Source organism: Mustelus asterias, chromosome 6, assembly GCF_964213995.1.
Source record: "Mustelus asterias chromosome 6, sMusAst1.hap1.1, whole genome shotgun sequence".
Lineage (NCBI taxonomy): Eukaryota > Metazoa > Chordata > Chondrichthyes > Carcharhiniformes > Triakidae > Mustelus > Mustelus asterias.
In genome coordinates, this window is record NC_135806.1 from 147045300 (window position 1) to 147065489 (window position 20190).

The 20190-nt window shown below is 46.2% G+C and overlaps 1 protein-coding gene across 1 annotated transcript in view; it reads left to right on the forward strand.

Annotated features, from left to right (window-relative positions):
- The window catches only part of LOC144494700 (excitatory amino acid transporter 1-like), a 107621-nt gene that overhangs the window by 2986 nt on the left and 84445 nt on the right, over window positions 1-20190 (forward strand). The window contains exons 3-4 of the mRNA XM_078213900.1: window positions 6695-6981; window positions 18789-18983. Of these exons, the coding sequence (XP_078070026.1) occupies window positions 6695-6981; window positions 18789-18983 (482 nt within the window). The remainder of the gene's footprint in view (window positions 1-6694; window positions 6982-18788; window positions 18984-20190) is intronic.

The following is a 20190-nucleotide window of genomic DNA, read 5'->3' on the forward strand; positions in this document are numbered from 1 at the left end:
ATCCTCGACTGCTCAGGGAGACGAGAGATGAAATTGCTGGGCCTCTGACGGAAATCTTTGTCGCTTCTTTGGACACGGGTGAGGTCCCTGAGGATTGGAGGACAGCGAATGTGGTCCCGTTGTTTAAGAAGGGTTGCAGGGATAACCCAGGAAATTATAGGCCGGTGAGCTTGACGTCCGTGGTAGGGAAGTTGTTGGAGAGGATTCTTAGAGACAGGATGTATGTGCATTTAGAACGGAACAATCTCATTAGTGACAGACAGCATGGTTTTGTAAGAGGGAGGTCGTGCCTTACAAATTTGGTGGAGTTTTTTGAGGAAGTGACAAAAACGGTTGATGAAGGAAGGGCCGTGGATGTCGTCTATATGGATTTCAGTAAGGCATTTGACAAAGTCCCACATGGCAGGTTGGTTAAGAAGGTTAAGGCTCATGGGATACAAGGAGAAGTGGCTCGATGGGTGGAGAACTGGCTTGGCCATAGGAGACAGAGGGTAGTGGTCGAAGGGTCTTTTTCCGGCTGGAGGTCTGTGACCAGTGGTGTTCCGCAGGGCTCTGTACTGGGACCTCTGCTATTTGTGATATATATAAATGATTTGGAAGAAGGTGTAACTGGTGTAATCAGCAAGTTTGCGGATGACACGAAGATGGCTGGAATTGCGGATAGCGAAGAGCATTGTCGGGCAATACAGCAGGATATAGATAGGCTGGAAAATTGGGCGGAGAGGTGGCAGATGGAATTTAATCCGGATAAATGCGAAGTGATGCATTTTGGAAGAAATAATGTAGGGAGGAGTTATACAATAAATGGCAGAGTCATCAGGAGTATAGAAACACAGAGGGACCGAGGTGTGCAAGTCCACAAATCCTTGAAGGTGGCAACACAGGTGGAGAAGGTGGTGAAGAAGGCATATGGTATGCTTGCCTTTGTAGGACGGGGTATAGAGTATAAAAGCTGGAGTCTGATGATGCAGCTGTATAGAACGCTGGTTAGGCCACATTTGGAGTACTGCGTCCAGTTCTGGTCGCCGCACTACCAGAAGGACATGGAGGCATTGGAGAGAGTGCAGAGAAGGTTTACCAGGATGTTGCCTGGTATGGAGGGTCTTAGCTATGAGGAGAGATTGGGTAGACTGGGGTTGTTCTCCTTGGAAAGACGGAGAATGAGGGGAGATCTAATAGAGGTATACAAGATTATGAAGGGTATAGATAGGGTGAACAGTGGGAAGCTTTTTCCCAGGTCGGAGGTGACGATCACGAGGGGTCACGGGCTCAAGCTGAGAGGGGCGAAGTATAACTCAGACATCAGAGGGACGTTTTTTACACAGAGGGTGGTGGGGGCCTGGAATGCGCTGCCAAGTAGGGTGGTGGAGGCAGGCACGCTGACATCGTTTAAGACTTACCTGGATAGTCACATGAGCAACCTGGGAATGGAGGGATACAAACGATTGGTCTAGTTGGACCAAGGAGCGGCACAGGCTTGGAGGGCCGAAGGGCCTGTTTCCTGTGCTGTACTGTTCTTTGTTCTTTGTATGGAGGGGCTTAGTTATGAGGAGAGATTGGGTAAACTGGGGTTGTTCTCCCTGGAAAGACGGAGGATGAGGGGAGACTTAATAGAGGTGTATAAAATTATGAAAGGCAAAGATAGGATGAATGGTGGGAAGCTTTTCCCCAGGTCGGTGGTGACGTTCACGAGGGGTCATAGGTTCAAGGTGAAGGAGGGGAGGTTTAACACAGATATCAGAAGGACATATTTTACACAGAGGGTGGTGGGGGCCTGGAATGCGCTGCCAGGCAAGGTGGTGGAGGCGGACACACTGGGAACGTTTAAGACTTATCTAGATAGCCATATGAACGGAGTGGGAATGGAGGGATACAAAAGAATGGTCTAGTTTGGACCAGGGAGCGGCACGGGCTTGGAGGGCCGAAGGGCCTGTTCCTGTGCTGTATTGTTCTTTGTTTGTTCTTTGAGGGGTGAGTGTCTGGAACAAGCTGCCAGAGGTAGTAGTAGAGGCGGGTACAATTTTGTTTTTTAAAAAGCGTTTGGACAGTTACATGGGTAAGATGGGTATAGAGGGATATGGGTCAACTGCGGGCAATTGGGACTCGCTTAGTGGTAAAAACTGGGCAGCATGGACAAGTTGGGCCGAAGGGCTGTGCTGTAAACCTCTGTGACTCTAATACAATTACAGAAAGAGAGGGTGAAAATTCCAACTGGAAGAGAGCTGATATCAATGAGAGATATGGTTAACCCTTTATGGTTCTGCCATTTATCGTATAGCTCCCCCCTGCATTAGCTCTACCAAAATGCATCACTTCGCATTTATCTGGCTTGAACTCCAACTGCCATTTCTTTGCCAAAATTTCCAGCCTATCTATATCCTTCTGTAGCCTCTGACAATGTTCCTCACTATCTGCAAGTCCAGCCAGTTTCGTGTCGTCTGCAAACTTACTGATCACCCCAGTTACACCTTCTTCCAGATCGTTTATATAAATCACAAACAGCAGAGGTCCCAATACAGAGCCCTGCGGAACACCACTAGTCACAGGCCTCCAGCCAGAAAAAGACCCTTCCACTACCACCCTCTGTCTTCTGTGACAAAGAACAAAGAACAGTACAGCACAGGAAACAGGCCCTTCGGCCCTCCAAGCCTGTGCCGCTCCTTGGTCCAACTAGACCAATCGTTTGTATCCCTCCATTCCCAGGCTGCTCATGAGGAAGTGGAAGGATGGGTTGGTAAGTTTGCTGACGACACCAAGGTAGGTGGTGTTGTGGATAGTTTGGAGGGATGTCAGAAGTTGCAGCGAGACATAGATAGAATGCAAGACTGGGCGGAGAAGTGGCAGATGGACTTCAACCCGGATAAGTGTGTAGTGATCCATTTTGGCAGATCCAATGGGATGAAGCAGCAGTATAATATGAAGGGTACCATTCTTAGCAGTGTAGAGGATCAGAAGGACCTTGGGGTCCGGGTCCATAGGACTCTTAAATCGGCCTCGCAGGTGGAGGATGCGGTTAAGAAGGCGTACGGCGTACTAGCCTTCATTAATCGAGGGATTGAGTTCAGGAGTCGGGAGATAATGCTGCAGCTTTATAGGACCCTGGTTAGACCCCACTTGGAGTACTGCGCGCAGTTCTGGTCACCTCATTACAGGAAAGATGTTGAAGCCATTGAAAGGGTGCAGAGGAGATTTACAAGGATGTTGCCTGGATTGGGGGGCATGCCTTATGAGGATAGGTTGAGGGAGCTTGGTCTCTTCTCCCTGGAGAGACGAAGGATGAGAGGTGACCTGATAGAGGTTTACAAGATGTTGAGAGGTCTGGATAGGGTAGACTCTCAGAGGCTATTTCCAAGGGCTGAAATGGTTGCTACGAGAGGACACAGGTTTAAGGTGCTGGGGGGTAGGTACAGAGGAGATGTCAGGGGTAAGTTTTTCACTCAGAGGGTGGTGGGTGAGTGGAATCGGCTGACGTCGGTGGTGGTGGAGGCAAACTCGTTGGGGTCTTTTAAGAGACTTCTGGATGAGTACATGGGATTTAATGGGATTGAGGGCTATAGATAGGCCTAGAGGTAGGGATATGATCAGCGCAACTTGTGGGCCGAAGGGCCTGTTTGTGCTGTGGCTTTCTATGTTCTATGTGACTATCCAGGTAAGTCTTAAACGATGTCAGCGTGCCTGCCTCCACCACCCTACTTGGCAGCGCATTCCAGGCCCCCACCACCCTCTGTGTAAAAAACGTCCCTCTGATGTCTGAGTTATACTTCGCCCCTCTCAGCTTGAGCCCGAGACCCCTCGTGATCGTCACCTCCGACCTGGGAAAAAGCTTCCCACTGTTCACCCTATCTATACCCTTCATAATCTTGTATCCCTCTATTAGATCTCCCCTCATTCTCCGTCTTTCCAAGGAGAACAACCCCAGTCTACCCAATCTCTCCTCATAGCTAAGACCCTCCATACCAGGCAACATCCTGGTAAACCTTCTCTGCACTCTCTCTAACGCCTCCACGTCCTTCTGGTAGTGCGGCGACCAGAACTGGACGCAGTACTCCAAATGTGGCCTAACCAGCGTTCTATACAGCTGCATCATCAGACTCCAGCTTTTATACTCTATACCCCGTCCTATAAAGGCAAGCATACCATATGCCTTCTTCACCACCTTCTCCACCTGTGTTGCCACCTTCAAGGATTTGTGGACTTGCACACCCAGGTCCCTCTGTGTTTCTATGCTCCTGATGACTCTGCCATTTATTGTATAACTCCTCCCTACATTATTTCTTCCAAAATGCATCACTTCGCATTTATCCAGATTAAACTCCATCTGCCACCTCTCCGCACAATTTTCCAGCCTATCTATATCCTGCTGCATTGCCCGACAATGCTCTTCTCTATCCGCAATTCCAGCCATCTTCGTGTCATCCGCAAACTTGCTGATTACACCAGTTACACCTTCTTCCAAATCATTTATATATATCACAAATAGCAGAGGTCCCAGTACAGAGCCCTGCGGAACACCACTGGTCACAGACCTCCAGCCGGAAAAAGACCCTTCGACCACTACCCTCTGTCTCCTATGGCCAAGCCAGTTCTCCACCCATCTAGCCACTTCTCCTTGTATTCCATGAGCCTTAACCTTCTTAACCAACCTGCCATGTGGGACTTTGTCAAATGCCTTACTGAAATCCATATAGATGACATCCACGGCCCTTCCTTCATCAACCGTTTTTGTCACTTCCTCAAAAAACTCCACCAAATGGGATTGAGGGCTATAGATAGGCCTAGAGGTAGGGATATGATCAGCGCAACTTGTGGGCCGAAGGGCCTGTTTGTGCTGTGGCTTTCTATGTTCTATGTTCTATGTTCTAAATTTGTAAGGCACGACCTCCCTCTTACTAAACCATGCTGTCTGTCACTAATGAGATTGTTCCGTTCTAAATGCACATACATCCTGTCTCTAAGAATCCTCTCCAACAACTTCCCTACCACGGACGTCAAGCTCACTGGCCTATAATTTCCTGGGTTATCCCTGCTACCCTTCTTAAACAACGGGACCACATTCGCTATCCTCCAATCCTCAGGGACCTCACCCGTGTCCAAAGAAGCGACAAAGATTTCCGTCAGAGGCCCAGCAATTTCATCTCTCGTCTCCCTGAGCAGTCGAGGATAGATGCCATCAGGTCCTGGGGCTTTGTCAGTTTTAATGTTCCCTAAAAAACCTAACACTTCCTCTCTTGTAATGGAGATTTTCTCTAACGGGTCAACACCTCCCTCCGAGACACTCTCCTTCGTGAATACCGATGCAAAGTATTCATTTAGGATCTCCCCTATTCCCTTGGGTTCTAAGCATAATTCCCCTCCTTTGTCCCTGAGAGGTCCGATTTTCTCCCTGACAACTCTTTTGTTCCTAACATATGAATAGAATGCCTTAGGATTCTCCTTAATCCTGCCTGCCAAGAACATCTCGTGACCTCTTTTTGCCCTTCTAATTCCCCGTTTGAGTTCTTTCCTACTCCCTCTGTATTCCTCCAGAGCTCCATCTGTTTTCAGTTGCCTGGACTTAACGTACGCCTCCCTTTTCATTTTAATCAGATCCTCAATTTCCCTGGTTATCCACGGCTCTCGAATCCTACCTTTCCTATCTTTCCTTTTTACAGGCACATGCCTATCCTGCAGCCTTATCAATAGTTCCTTAAAAGACTCCCACATGCCAGACGCGGACTTACCCTCGAACATCCTCTCCCAATCAACATCCACCAATTCCTGCCTAATCTGGCTATAGTCAGCCTTCCCCCAATTTAGCACCCTGCCCGTAGGACAGCACTCATCCTTGTCCAAGTAAGAAGTCTCACAACACCAGGTTAAAGTCCAACAGGTTTATTTGGTAGCAAATACCATAAGCTTTCGGAGCTTGCTGCTCCTTCGTCAGATGGAGTGGTCTCTGTTCTCCAACAGTGCACAGACACAGAAATCAAGTTACAGAATACTGATTAGAATGCAAATCTCTACAGCCAGCCAGGTCTTAAAAGGTACAGATAATGTGGTTGGAGGGAACATTAAACACAGGTTAAAGAGATGTGTATTGTCTCCAGACAGAACAGCTGGTGAGATTCTGCAAGACCAGGGGCGAGCTGTGGGGGTTACTGATAATGTGACATAAACCCAACGTCCCGGTTTAGGCCGTCCTCATGTGTGCGGAACTTGGCTATCAGTTTCTGCTCAGCGACTCTGCGCTGTCGTGTGTCGTGAAGGCCGCCTTGGAGAACGCTTACCTGAAGATCCAAGGCTGAATGCCCGTGATGTGCTTACCCCAGTCCAACGCCGGCATCTCCACATCATGACTACGTTCTGTGACCAAGCCAATTCTCCACCCATCTAGCCACCTCACCCTTTATCCCATGAAATCCAACCTTTTGCACCAACCTACCATGAGGTACTTTGTCAAACGCTTTACTAAAGTCCATATAGACGACTCTGGACCCTTTTGTATCTCTCCCCTCTCACCTTAAACCTATGCCCTCTAGTTTTAGATTCCCCTATCTTTGGGAAAAGATGTTGACTATCTCGCTGATCTATGCCCCTCATTATTTTATAGACATCTGTAAGATCATCCTAAGTCTCCTACACTGCTATGATTATTTTATGATCACTATTATCACAACATTCTCCAACTGAAACCTGCTCCTTTGCCCTCCTTCAGTCTCAGTTGTTCATTCTCAATCTTTCTCCGTCTCTCTATCTCTCTGTTTGCAGGTATGCTCCGATTGGTATTCTGTTCCTTATTGCGGGTAAGATTGTTGAGATGGAGGATATGACTGTGGTAGGAGGACAGCTGGGGATGTACACAATCACAGTCATTGTGGGTCTGCTCATTCACGCTCTCATCGTGCTGCCCCTCCTCTATTTCTCCATCACACACAAGAATCCCTTTGTTTTCATTGGTGGACTGGTACAAGCTCTGGTAACTGCCCTCGGGACCTCCTCCAGGTAAGGCACTGGCACTAAACTCCATCTTCATTCAACATTTACTCCTTGCCTCATTCTCCTGAATCCTCTTCACTAAAGAGACAACAGTCCATTGCTGAGTTGTTTTTTCACTCGAGCCAGCTCAATGGAGTTCAGTTTCTACAAAGTACTTACCTTGGGAATGTAGTAAATGAAGGAAAAGGTTCTGTGTTGGTCTTTTACAAGACAAGGGGAGGTCTGAAAAAGTGAACAAGAGACAGTGAGACCTGAGGTCATGGCTATTAATGAAGTGAGATACGGAGTTGCCGGTGTTGGACTGGGTGGGCACAGTAAGCAGTCTCACGACACCATGTTAAAGTCCAGCAGGTTTATTTGGAATTACGAGCTTTCAGAGCGCTGCTCCTTCATCAGGTGAGTAGAGAGGTAGGTTCACAAACATGGCATATATAGACAGAGACACAATTGCAAGATAATTACTGATTGGGATGTGAAGAATAGTTGGAATACGAGTCTTTACAGGTACAAACAGTGTGAGTGGAGAGAGGGATAATCACAGGTTAAAGATGTGTGAATTGTCTCAAAACAAGACAGTAGGATTTCGCAAGCCCAGGCCAAATGGTGGGGGTTACAGATAGTGTGACATGAACCCAAGGTCCCGGTTGAGGCCGTCCTCATGCGTGCAGAACTTGGCTATCAGTTTCTGCTCAGCGATTCTGCATTGTCGTGTGTCTTGAAGGCCACCTTGGAGAACGCTTACCTGAATATCGGAGGCTGAATGTCCTTGACGGCTGAAGTGTTCCCTGACAGAAAGGGAACACTCCTGCCTGACGATTGTCGCACGGTGTCCATTCATCTGTTATTGTAGCGTCTGCATGGTCTAGCCAATGTACCATGCCTCGGGACGTCCCTTCCTATAGCATATCAGGTAGACAACGTTGACCGAGTTGCAAGAGTATGGTGGGTAGTGTTCTCACGTGTGACGGTGGTATTCATGTCGATGGTCCAACAGGTCTTGCAGAGGTTGCTGTGGCAGGGTTGTGTGGTGTCGTGGTCACTGTTCTCCTGAAGGTTGGGTAGTTTGCTGTTCACAATGGTCTGTTTGAAGTTGCCTGGTTGTTAGAAGGCAAGTAGTGGGGGTGTGGTGATGGCCTTGGTGAGAAGTTCGTCTTCATCGATGACATGTTGAAGGCTCCGAGGAAGATGTCGTAGTTTCTTTGCTCCGAGGAAGTACTGGACAATGAAGGGTACTCTGTCCACCATGTCCTGTGTTTGTCTTCTGAGGAGCTCGGTGCGGTTTTCCACTGTGACACGTCGGAACTGTTGATCGATGAGTCGAGCACCATATCCTGTTCTTACGAGGGCGTCTTTCAGCGTCTGTAGGCTTCTGTTGCGTTCATCCTCATCTGAGTAGATCTTGTGTATACGGAGAGCTTGTCAGTAGGGGATGGCTTCTTTAACGTGTTTAGGGTGGGAGCTGGAGAAGTGGAGCATCGTGAGGTTATCCATGGGCTTGCGGTACAGTGAGGTGCTGAGGTGACCGTCCTTAATGGAGATGCATGTGTCCAAGAATGCAACTGATTCTAGAGAGTAGTCCATGGTGAGTCTGACGGTGAGATGGAACTTGTTGATGTCATCATAGAGTTGTTTCAGTGATTGCTCACCATGAGTCCAAAGGAAAAAAATGTCATCGATGTATCTAGTGTATTGCATCGGTTGAAGGTCCTGTGTGGTGAAGAGGTCTTGTTCGAACCTGTGCATGAAGATGTTGGCATATTGAGGTGCGAATTTGGTCCCCATGGCTGTTCCATGTGTCTGGATGAAAAACTGATTGTTGAAGGTGAAGACATTGTGGTCCAGGATGAAGCCAATGAATTGTAGAATTGCACCTGGAGTTGGTGGTGTCGAGTACTGAGGCTGTTGAAGCAATGCCGCCGTCATGGGGGATGGTGGTGTATACACAGAACCTACTCAGATTAGGAGGAACGCAACAGGCATCTACAGACGCTGAAAGACACCCTCGTAAAAACGGGATATGGTGCTCAACTCATCAATCAACAGTTCCAACACACCACAGCAAAAAACCGCACTGACCTCCTCAGAAGACAAACATGGGACAAAACCGACAGAGTACCCTTCATTGTCCAGTACTTCCCCGGAGCAGAGAAACTACAACATCTTTTTCAGAGCCTTCAACATGTCATCGATAAAGATGAACATCTCGCCAAGGCCATTCCCACACTTCCCACTACTTGCCTTCAAACAATCGTGCAACCTCAAACAGACAATTGTTCGCAGCAAACTACCCAGCCTTCAGGAGAACAGTGACCACGACACCACACAACCCTGCCACAGCAACCTCTGCAAGACGTGCTGGATCATCGACACGGATGCCACCATCTCACGTGAGAACACCACCCACCAGGTACACGGTACATACTTATGCAACTCAGCCAACGTTGTCTACCTGATACGCTGCAGGAAAGGATATCCCGAGGCATGGTACATCGGCGAGACCGTGCAGCTGCTACAACAATGGATGAATGGACACCGCGCGACAATCGCCAGGCAGGAACAGCCTTCCAGTCGGGGAACACTTCAGCAGTCAAGGGCATTCAGCCTCCGATCTTTGGGTAAGCGTTCTCCAAGGCGGCCTTCAAGACACATAACAATGCAGAATCACTGAGCAGAAAATGATAGCCAAGTTCCGCAGCATGGCCTCAACCAGAATCTCGGGTTCATGTCACACTACATGTAATCCCCACCATTTGGCCTGGGCTTGCGAAATCCTCCTGACTGTCTTGTTTTGAGACAATTCACACTTCTTTAACCTGTGATTATCCCTCTCTCCACTCACACTGTCACTTACACTGTAAATACTTGATTACCTGTAAAGACTCGCATTCCAACCATTCTAATCTGTAATTATCTTGCAATTGTGTCTCTGTCTATATATGCCATGTTAGTGAATTAACCTCCACTCACCTGATGAAGGAGCAGCGCTCCGAAAGCTCGTGATTCCAAATAAACCTGTTGGACTTTAACCTGGTGTTGAGACTTCTTAATTAGATAAGCAGGTTGGTGAGTTCTACATTTTTCTCTCTGAATGTTTCTTTTCTTTCTGAATTAGTGTAGTAGTTTAAACAAGGACTGGGAAGACATAATGCTGCATTAAATTTATTGCTTAGTTACTGATGAATTATACTGTAAATGGCAGAACCCTGAGGAACATTAACATACAGAGGGATCTGGTTGTGCAGGTCCACAGTTCCCTAAAAGTGGCAACACAGGTGGCCAAGGTGATTAAGAAGGCATACGGCATGCTTGTCTTCATCAGCTGGGGCATTGAGTACAAGAGTTGGGAAATCATGTTGCAGCTATATAAAACCTTGGTTAGGCTGCATTTGGAGTATTGCGTGCAGTTCTGGTCACCACACTACCAGAAGGATGTGGAAGCTTTGGAGAGAGTGCAAAGAAGGATACGAAATTATGAAAGGCATAGACAGGGTGGATAGTCAGGCTTTTTCCAAGGGTGGAAGTGTCAATTACAAGGGGGCACAGGTTCAAGGTGAGAGGGGGAAAGTTTAAAAGAGATGCGCGGGGCAAGTTTTTTACAAAAAGTGCCTGGAAAGCGCTGCCAGAGAAGGTGTGGAAGCAGGCACATTAGCAACATTTAAGAGGCATCTAGATGGGTACATGAATAGGGAGGGAATAGAGGGATACGGACTGAGTAAGGGCAGAAGGTTTTTTTTAGTTTAGTTAGAGCATCATCATCAGCATGGGCTTGGAGGGCCAAAAGCCCCAAAACTGTTCTGTTCTTTTCTTTGTTCTTTCTTTGTTCTTTGTTACTTAAGCTGCTTAATATAACTACAAATAATCATTAAGTGATATTTCAAAACTTGAAACTCTAATTATTTAACTAGAATATATTAGAGATAGTCATAGAGTCATAAAGCACAGAAACAGGCCCTTTGACCATATCTCTACTGACCATCAAATGCCAATCTATACACATATGTTAGCACAGGTGATGTGTTGTAGCTGTAGCATATCAAACTGACCTCACGCACCCCGGACATTCTCTCTTCCACCTTCTTCCGTCGGGAAAAAGATACAAAAGTCTGAGGTCACGTACCAACCGACTCAAGAACAGTTTCTTCCCTGCTGCTGTCAGACTTTTGAATGGACTTACCTTGCATTAAGTTGATTTTTCTCTACACCCTAGCTATGACTGTAACACTACATTCTGCACTCTCTCGTTTCCTTCTCTATGAACGGTATGTTTTGAATGTATAGCGTGCAAGAAACAATACTTTTCACTGTATGTTAATACATATGACAATAATAAATCAGATAATAGCCACCTTTGCGATTTGTCAGCTCCTTCTGCAGGAAACATCTGCAGTTTGAGGTACTCTGGCTCAGACTTGATGAGCTGGAGTCCAAGCATTAGATTCTGTGACTCACCAGAGAGGGAAAATGTTACCGAGACACTTTGGGCAGGATTTCCCAGCAGTGCTTGCCCCAAAACCGGAAAATCTCGCCCAAGGTCAACGGCCTTTGCATGGCCCGCCCTCCTGCCAGCTAAGATTCCCGTGGCAGGCAGGACGTGAAAATGGCCCCTTTGTTCCAGAAGACTTTCACACTACTTTGGCTAAATACTTCAGATTGTATATATGGTTAGAGACAGGAGGGTGTATACGAATGAGGCAGGTATGACCAGAAACATAGAAAATAGCAGCAGGTGTAGACCATTCGGCCTTTCCAGCCTGCTCCACAATTCATTCAGATCATGGTTCATCCTCCAACTCAGTAACCTGTTCTTGCCTTCTCCTCCATATCTTTTGATCCCTTTCGTGCCAAGAGCTCTATCTAACTGCTTCTTGAAAACATACAATGTTTTGGTCTCAACTGTTTCCTGTGGTAGAGAATTGCACAGGCACAGGAGGAGGCTCAGGTTGTTGCAGTGTGTGAGGGTGAAAGCAGGAACTGGGGTGAGGATAAGCATACTGACCCTGGAAACATGGTACATAAAAACATAGAAATTAGATGCAGGAGTAGGCCATTTAGCCCTTCAAGGCTGCATCACCATTCAATATGATCATGGCTTTCAGTATCGCACTCCCGCTTTCTCCCCATACCCCTTGATCCCTTTAGCCGCAAGGGCCACGTCCAGCTTCCTCTTGAACATATCTAATGAACTGGCCCCAACAGCTTTCTGTGGTAGAGAATTCCACAGGTTCACAACTCCAAGTGAAGATGTTCTTCTTCATCTCAGTCCTGAATGGCTTACCCCTTATTCTTAGACTGTGACCCCTAGTTCTGGACTTAGAACATAGAACATAGAACAGTACAGCACAGAACAGGCCCTTCGGCCCACGATGTTGTGCCGAGCTTTATCTGAAACCAAGATCAAGCTATCCCACTCCCTATCATCCTGGTGTGCTCCATGTGCCTATCCAATAACCACTTAAATGTTTCTAAAGTGTCTGACTCCACTATCACTGCAGGCAGTCCATTCCACACCCCAACCACTCTCTGCGTAAAGAACCTACCTCTGATATCCGTCCTGTATCTCCCACCACGAACCCTATAGTTATGCCCCCTTGTAATAGCTCCATCCACCCGAGGAAATAGTCTTTGAACGTTCACTCTATCTATCCCCTTCATCATTTTATACACCTCTATTAAGTCTCCCCTCAGCCTCCTCCGCTCCAGAGAGAACAGCCCTAGCTCCCTCAACCTTTCCTCATATGACCTACCCTCCAAACCAGGCAGCATCCTGGTAAATCTCCTCTGCACTCTTTCCAGCGCTTCCACATCCTTCTTATAGTGAGGTGACCAGAACTGCACACAATATTCCAAATGCGGTCTCACCAAGGTCCTGTACAGTTGCAGCATAACCCCACGGCTCTTAAACTCCAACCCCCTGTTAATAAAAGCTAACACACTATAGGCCTTCTTCACAGCTCTATCCACTTGACTGGCAACCTTTAGAGATCTGTGGATATGGACCCCAAGATCTCTCTGTTCCTCCACAGTCTTCAGAACTCTACCTTTGACCCTGTAATCCACATTTAAACTTGTCCTACCAAAATGAATCACCTCACATTTATCAGGGTTAAACTCCATTTGCCATTTTTCAGCCCAGCTTTGCATCCTATCTATGTCTCTTTGCAGCCTACAACAGCCCTCCACCTCATCCACTACTCCACCAATCTTGGTGTCATCAGCAAATTTACTGATCCACCCTTCAGCCCCCTCCTCTAAGTCATTAATAAAAATCACAAAGAGCAGAGGACCAAGCACTGATCCCTGCGGCACACCGCTAGCAACCTGCCTCCAATCCGAAAATTTTCCATCGACCACCACCCTCTGTCTTCGGTCAGACAGCCAGTTACCTATCCAATCGGCCAACTTTCCCTCTATCCCACACCTCCTCACTTTCATCAGAAGCCGACCATGGGGGACTTATATCGGGAACATTCTTCCCACATCTAGCCTGTCCAGTCCCATCAGGATTTAACACATTTCTATGAGATCCTGCCTCATTCTTCTAAATTCCAGTGAGTACAAGCCCAGTCGATCCAGTCTGTTTATATGTCAGTCCTGCCGTTCCAGGAATCAGTCTGGTGAATCTTCGCTGGACTCTCTAAATAGCAAGAATGTCCTGTTTCAGGTCAGGAGACCAAAACTGCACACAATACTCAAGGTGTGGCCTCACCAAGGCCCTGTATAACTGCAGCAAGACGTCCTTATTCTTATACTCAAATCCTCTTGCTATGAAGGCCAGCATGCCATTAGCTTTCCTCACTGCCTGCTGTACCTGCATGCCAGCCTTCAGCGACTGTTCCACCATGACACCCAGGTCACATTGCATTTCCCCTTTTCCTAAACTGTCACCATTCAGATAATGATCTTCCTTCCTCTTTTTGCCACCAAAGTGGATCACCTCACATTTATCTACATTATATTGCATTTGTCAAGTATTTCTCCACTCAGCCAGCCTGTCCAAGTCACCCTGCAGCCTCTTAGCATCCTCCTCACAGCACACACTGCCACCCAGCTTAGTGTCTCGTCCGCAAATTTGGAGATATTGCATTCAATTCCTTCATCCAAATCATTAATGTACATTGTAGACAGCTGGGGTCCCAGCACTGAACCCTGCAGTACCCCCACTAGTCACTGCCTGCCACTCTGAAAAGGACCCGTTTATTCCCACTCTCTGCTTCCTGTTTGCCAACCAGTTCTCTATCCACGTCAATACATTACCCCCAATACCATGAGCTTTAATTTTGCTGACTAATCTCGAGTGGGACCTTGTCAAAAACCTTTTGAAAGTCCAGATACACAACATCCACTGGTTTACCCTTGTCCACTCTACTGGTTACATCCTCAAAAAATTCCAGAAGATTTGTCAAGCGCGATTTCCATTTAGTGAATCCATGCTGATTTGGACCAATCCTGTCGCTGCTTTCCAATTGCTCAGTTATTACATCCTTAATTATTAACTCCAGCATTTTCCCCACCATTATTGTCAGGCTAACCGGTCTATAATTCTCTCTCTGTTCTCTCTCCCTCCTTTTTTAAAAAGTGGGGTTACATTAGCCACCCTCCAATCCACTGGAACTCTTCCAGAGTCTATAGAATGCTGGAAAATGATCACCAATGTGTCCACTTTTTCTGAGGCCACTTCCTTGAGTACTCTGGGATGCAGAGCATCAGGCCCTGGGGACTTATCGGGCTTTATACCCAGCAATTTCCCCAGTACAATTTCTTGACCAATAAGGATTATCTTCAGTTCCTCCTTCAAAGAACTAAAGAACAAAGAAAAGAACAAAGAAAATTACAGCACAGGAACAGGCCCTTCGGCCCTCCAAGCCTGCACTGACCCTGCTGCCTGACTTAACTAAAACCCCCTACCCTTCCGCGGACCATGTCTCTCTATTCCCATCCTATTCATGTATTTGTCCAGACGCCCCTTAAAAGTCACTACCGTATCCGCTTCCACTACCTCCCCCAGCAAAGGGTTCCAGGCACCCACTACCCTCTGTGTAAAAGATCCGCCTCGTACATCTCCTTTAAACATTGCCCCTCGCACCTTAAACCTGTGCCCCTGATAATTGACTCTTCCACCCTGGGAAAAAGCTTCTGACTATCCATTCTGTCCATGCCACTCATAATCTTGTAGACTTCTATCAGGTCGCCCCTCACCCTCCGTTGTTCCAGTGAGAACAAATCAAGATTCTCCAATCTCTCCTCATAGCTAATGCCCTCCATGCCAGGCAACATCCTGGTAAATCTTTTCTGTACCCTCTCCAAAGCTTCCACATCCTTCTGGTAGTGTGGCGACCAGAATTGAACACTATATTCCAAGTGCGGCCTAACTAAGGTTCTATAAAGCTGCAACATGACTTGCCAATTTTTAAACTCAATACCCCGGCCGATGAAGGCAAGCATGCCGTATGCCTTCTTGACTACCTTCTCCACCTGCGTTGCCACTTTCAGTGACCTGTGTACCTGTACACCCAGATCCCTTTGTCTATCAATACACTTAAGGGTTCTGCCATTTACTGTATATTTCCTATCTGTATTAGACCTTCCAAAATGCATTACCTCACATTTGTCCAGATTAAACTCCATCTGCCATCTCTCCGCCCAAGTCTCCTAACTGATCTATATCCTGCTTGACCCTCTGATGGTCCTCATCGCTACGCGCAAATCCACCAACCTTTGTGTCATCCGCAAACTTACTAATCAATCCAGTTACATTTTCCTCTAAATCATTGATATATATTACAAACAGCAAAGGTCCCAGCACTGATCCCCGAGGAATGCCACTTGTCACAGCCCTCCATTCAGAAACGCACCCTTCCACTGCTACCCTCTGTCTTCTTTGATCAAGTAAGAAGTTTAACAACACCAGGTTAAAGTCCAACAGGTTTATTTGGTAGCAAAAGCCACACAAGCTTTCGAGGCTCTGAGCCCCTTCTTCAGGTGAGTGGGAATTCTGTTCACAAACAGAACTTATAAGACACAGACTCAATTTACATGAATAATGGTTGGAATGCGAATACTTACAACTAATCCAGTCTTTAAGAAACAAAACAATGGGAGTGGAGAGAGCATCAAGACAGGCTAAAAAGATGTGTATTGTCTCCAGACAAGACAGCCAGTGAAACTCTGCAGGTCCACGCAACTTTGATCAAACCAGTTTTGTATCCACCTTGCCAGCTCACCTCTGATCCCATGCGACTTCATCTACTGCACCAGTCTGTCATGAGGGACCCTAGTCAAAGGCCTTACTGAAGTCCATATAGACAACATCCACTGCCCTACCCTCATCAATCATCTTCGTCACTGCCTCAAAAAACGCGATCAAGCTCGTGAGACACGACCTCCCCTTCACAAAACCATGTTGCCCGCCACTAATACGTCCACTTATTTCCAAGTGGGAATAAATCCTGTCTCGAAGAATCCTCTCCAAAAATGTCCCTACCACTGATGTAAGGTTCACCAGCCTGTAATTACCTGGATTATTCTTGCTACCCTTCTTAAACAAAGGAACAACGTTGGTTGTTCTCCAATCCTCTGGGACTTCCCCCTGTAGCCAGTGAGGATACAAAGATTTCTCTCAAGGCCCCAGCAATTTCCTCCCTTGCCTCTCTCAGTATTCTGGGGTATATCCCATCAGGCCCTGGGGACTTGTCTACCTTAATGTTTCTCAAGAAGCCCAATACCTCCTCCTTTTTGATCTCAATATGACTCAAACTATCTACACATCTTTTCCCAGACCCATCATCCACCAAGTCCTTCTCTTTGGTGAATACTGACGCAAAGTACTCATTTAATACCTCGCCCATTTCCACGCATAGATTCCCTCCCTTGTCCTTGAGTGGGCCAACCCTCTCCCTGGCTACCCTCTTGCTCTTTATATATGTATAAAAAGCCTTGGGATTTTCCATAATTCTGCTGGCCAATGCTTTTTCATGACCCCTTTTAGTCCTCCTTACTCCTTGCTTAAGCTTCTTTCTACTTTCCTTGTATTCCACACTTGCTTCGTGTGTTCCCAGCCTCCTAGCTTTGACAAATGCTTCCTTTTTCTCATTGACTAGGCTCACAGTATCTCTTGTTATCCAAGGTTCCCAAAACTTGCCATACTTATCCTTCATCTTTACAGGAATGTGCCGTTCCTGAATCCCTATCAACTTACACTTGAAAGCCTCCCACATGCCAGATGTTGATTTGCCCTCAAACATCTGCCCCCAATCTACATTCTTCAGTTCCTGCCTAATATTGTTGTAATTAGCCTTCCCCCAATTTAGCACCTTAACTTGAGGACTACACTTATCTTTATCCATCAGTACCTTAAAGCTTACTGAATTGTGGTCACTGTTCCCGAACTGCTCCCCTACTGAAACATCGACCACCTGGCCGGTCTCATTACCCAATACCAGGTCCAGTATGGCCCCTTCCCTCGTTAGACTATCTACATACTGTTTCAAGAAGCCCTCCTGGAGGTTCCTTACAAACTCTGACCCATTCACGCCCCTAGCACTAAGTGAATCCCAGTCAATATAGGGAAAATTAAAATCTCCCACCACAACAACCCTGTTACTTTTACACCTTGCCAAAATCTGCCTACATATCTGTTCCTCTTTCTCCTGCTGGCAGTTGGGTGGCCTATAGTAAACCCCCAACATTGTGACTACACCTTTCCTATTCCTGAGCTCTACCCATATTGTCTTCATGCCTGACCCTCTGTCCCCTAGTATTTCTGGAAGGTTATTTGTGTCCTCCTCAGTGAAGGTTGATCCAAAGTATTTGTTCAGCTGGTCTATCATCTCTTTGTTGCCCATTATGAATTCACCTGATTCTAACTGTACGGGACCTACATTGGTCTTCACCAGTCTTTTTCTCTTCACATATCTATGGAAGATTTTGCAGTCAGTTTTTTGTTTTCATATTTTACTCTCATATTCTATTTTCCCCTTCCAAATTAAACCCTTTGTCATCCTTTGCTGGATTTTAAATTTCTCCCAGTCCTCAGGTTTGCTGCTTTTTCTGGCCAATTTATAAGTCTCCTCTTTGGCTTTAACACTATCCCTGATTTCCCTTGTTAGCCATGGATGAGCCATCTTCCCCGTTTTACTCTTGCACCAGACAGGGATGTACAGTTGTTGAAGTTCATCCATGTGTTCTTTAAACGTCTGCCATTGCCTATCTGCTGTCAACCCCTTAAATATCCTTTGCCAGCTTATCCTAGGAACATTCTGGGAGAAGTCGGCGCAGTCACCTCAACTGTACAGTGGGTAGTGGAAGTTTTTCCCTCCCTCCCTCCTCCACTAACCAAAAAAAAGCACTGTGAGGAGGACAAGCTAAGTAAAAGTAAGGTGTGGTCTTGCCCTGGTGCAGTAGTAGAGGACATGAGGGAAAGAGCTGATTGGTAAGTAGAAATGTCAGCTAAGTACTTCATAATTTTATCACTTGTAGTCTCAGGTAATTTCTGTGGTTTATATTTTGTAAAGGTTATATTCGGTAGTAACGAGCAGCAGGAAAGAAAGGCCCGAGAGAATTGGATATAATCTGAAACAAAACATCTTTCAAAGGTTTAATTTAAAGGGGTAAGACATGACAGGAGAGCTCCAAGCCGTGGCACCGTGTAAAATCTGAATTTAGATCTGAATTTTAAACATAGCCCTCACAATAAACATGATATATGTGCATTTCCTAAATGTATAATATCATCACAACACTCGCTCGCTCACAGAAACTCTGCTGTTATGACACTGTATCACTGGGCTGAAATTTATCTCCTCCCGTCCCTTTAGCTCAGCAACCTTGCCTATCACATTTCGCTGCCTGGAGGACAAGATTGGGCTGGATAAACGAATTACCAGATTTGTGCTGCCTGTCGGTGCCACAATTAACATGGATGGCACTGCGCTGTATGAGGCACTTGCTGCTATCTTCATTGCACAAGTTAACAACTTCGAACTCAATTTTGGACAAATCCTCACTATCAGGTAACAGGGACATTTACTCAGATAACTACATTTACTCATGGAATACCATGACAGGAATTAATTAGGATAATGCTTTCAAAGTCTCATGTTATGATCTTTGTGTTTTGGGGAAAAGCCTGTATTTACTTCTTTTGAGATTTTCTTTTAGTTCATTGTGAAACTAAGACAATTCTGACAATGTGTCCTTGAACATCTCAGCAGTGTTCATGTAATGCTCATGAGGTGGCACGGTGGCACAGTGGTTACCACTGCTGCTTCACAACGCCAGGGACCTGGGCTTGATTCCCAGCTCGGGTCACTGTTTGTGTGGCGTTTGCATGTTCTCCCCGTGTCTGCGTGGGTTTCCTCAGGGTGCTCCGGTTTCCTCCCACATTCTGAAAGACGTGCTGATTAGGTGCATTGAGCCAAACAAGTGCTGGACTGTGGCGACTAGGGGAATTTCACAGTAACTTCATTGCAGTGTGAATGTAAGCCTTACTCATGACTAACAAATAAACTTTAATCTAGGTTGCTGGAGCAAAAGATAAATAGACAGCTAATTGGATGTTAGACTACAAATGGTCTCAGAACCCAGAAAGATATATATCTGTGGGTAGAACAGAACCTGCAATGAAGGGAGCATTATGTGTAATACAGTTAAAAAAGGACAGGAAGCTGAAGAGAGAGAGAAAGAGAGCAGGGACAGCAGATTGGACAAGGTTACTGTGCAGTTTCAGCTTTCCCCACGCCAATCAAACCATTTAACGGAGCCAGAGACAGGAGTGTCTGGACTATCTGTCTATCTGTCATCAAGATGGTTGTGAATCTAGTTAAGGAGGTTCTGAAGGGTATGCTGTTTGGGTGCTAACCATAGCGAGGAAATTCAGATAGAATATGGCTGAAGGTGAAAATGACTCAAGGGCCAAATTCAGGATGGGAAGTGAGAGATCATAAGTGTTGGCAGTCAAGTCAGATAAACTCTGGGATTGTATGTGGCGTCACATTGTGTGGGAAGTGAAACAAGTGCTTATAACTAACAATGTGAGGTGTATCATTGTTGTATTGACTATTTGAAGTAAAATTTATCCTTTCATTTGAAATATTTGCATGTTAATTAATGTTTGAATTATGTTGATATAATTGGTTCTTTAGAAACATAGAAACATAGAAAAACTACAGCACAAACAGGCCCTTCGGCCCACAAGTTGTGCCGAACACATCCCTACCT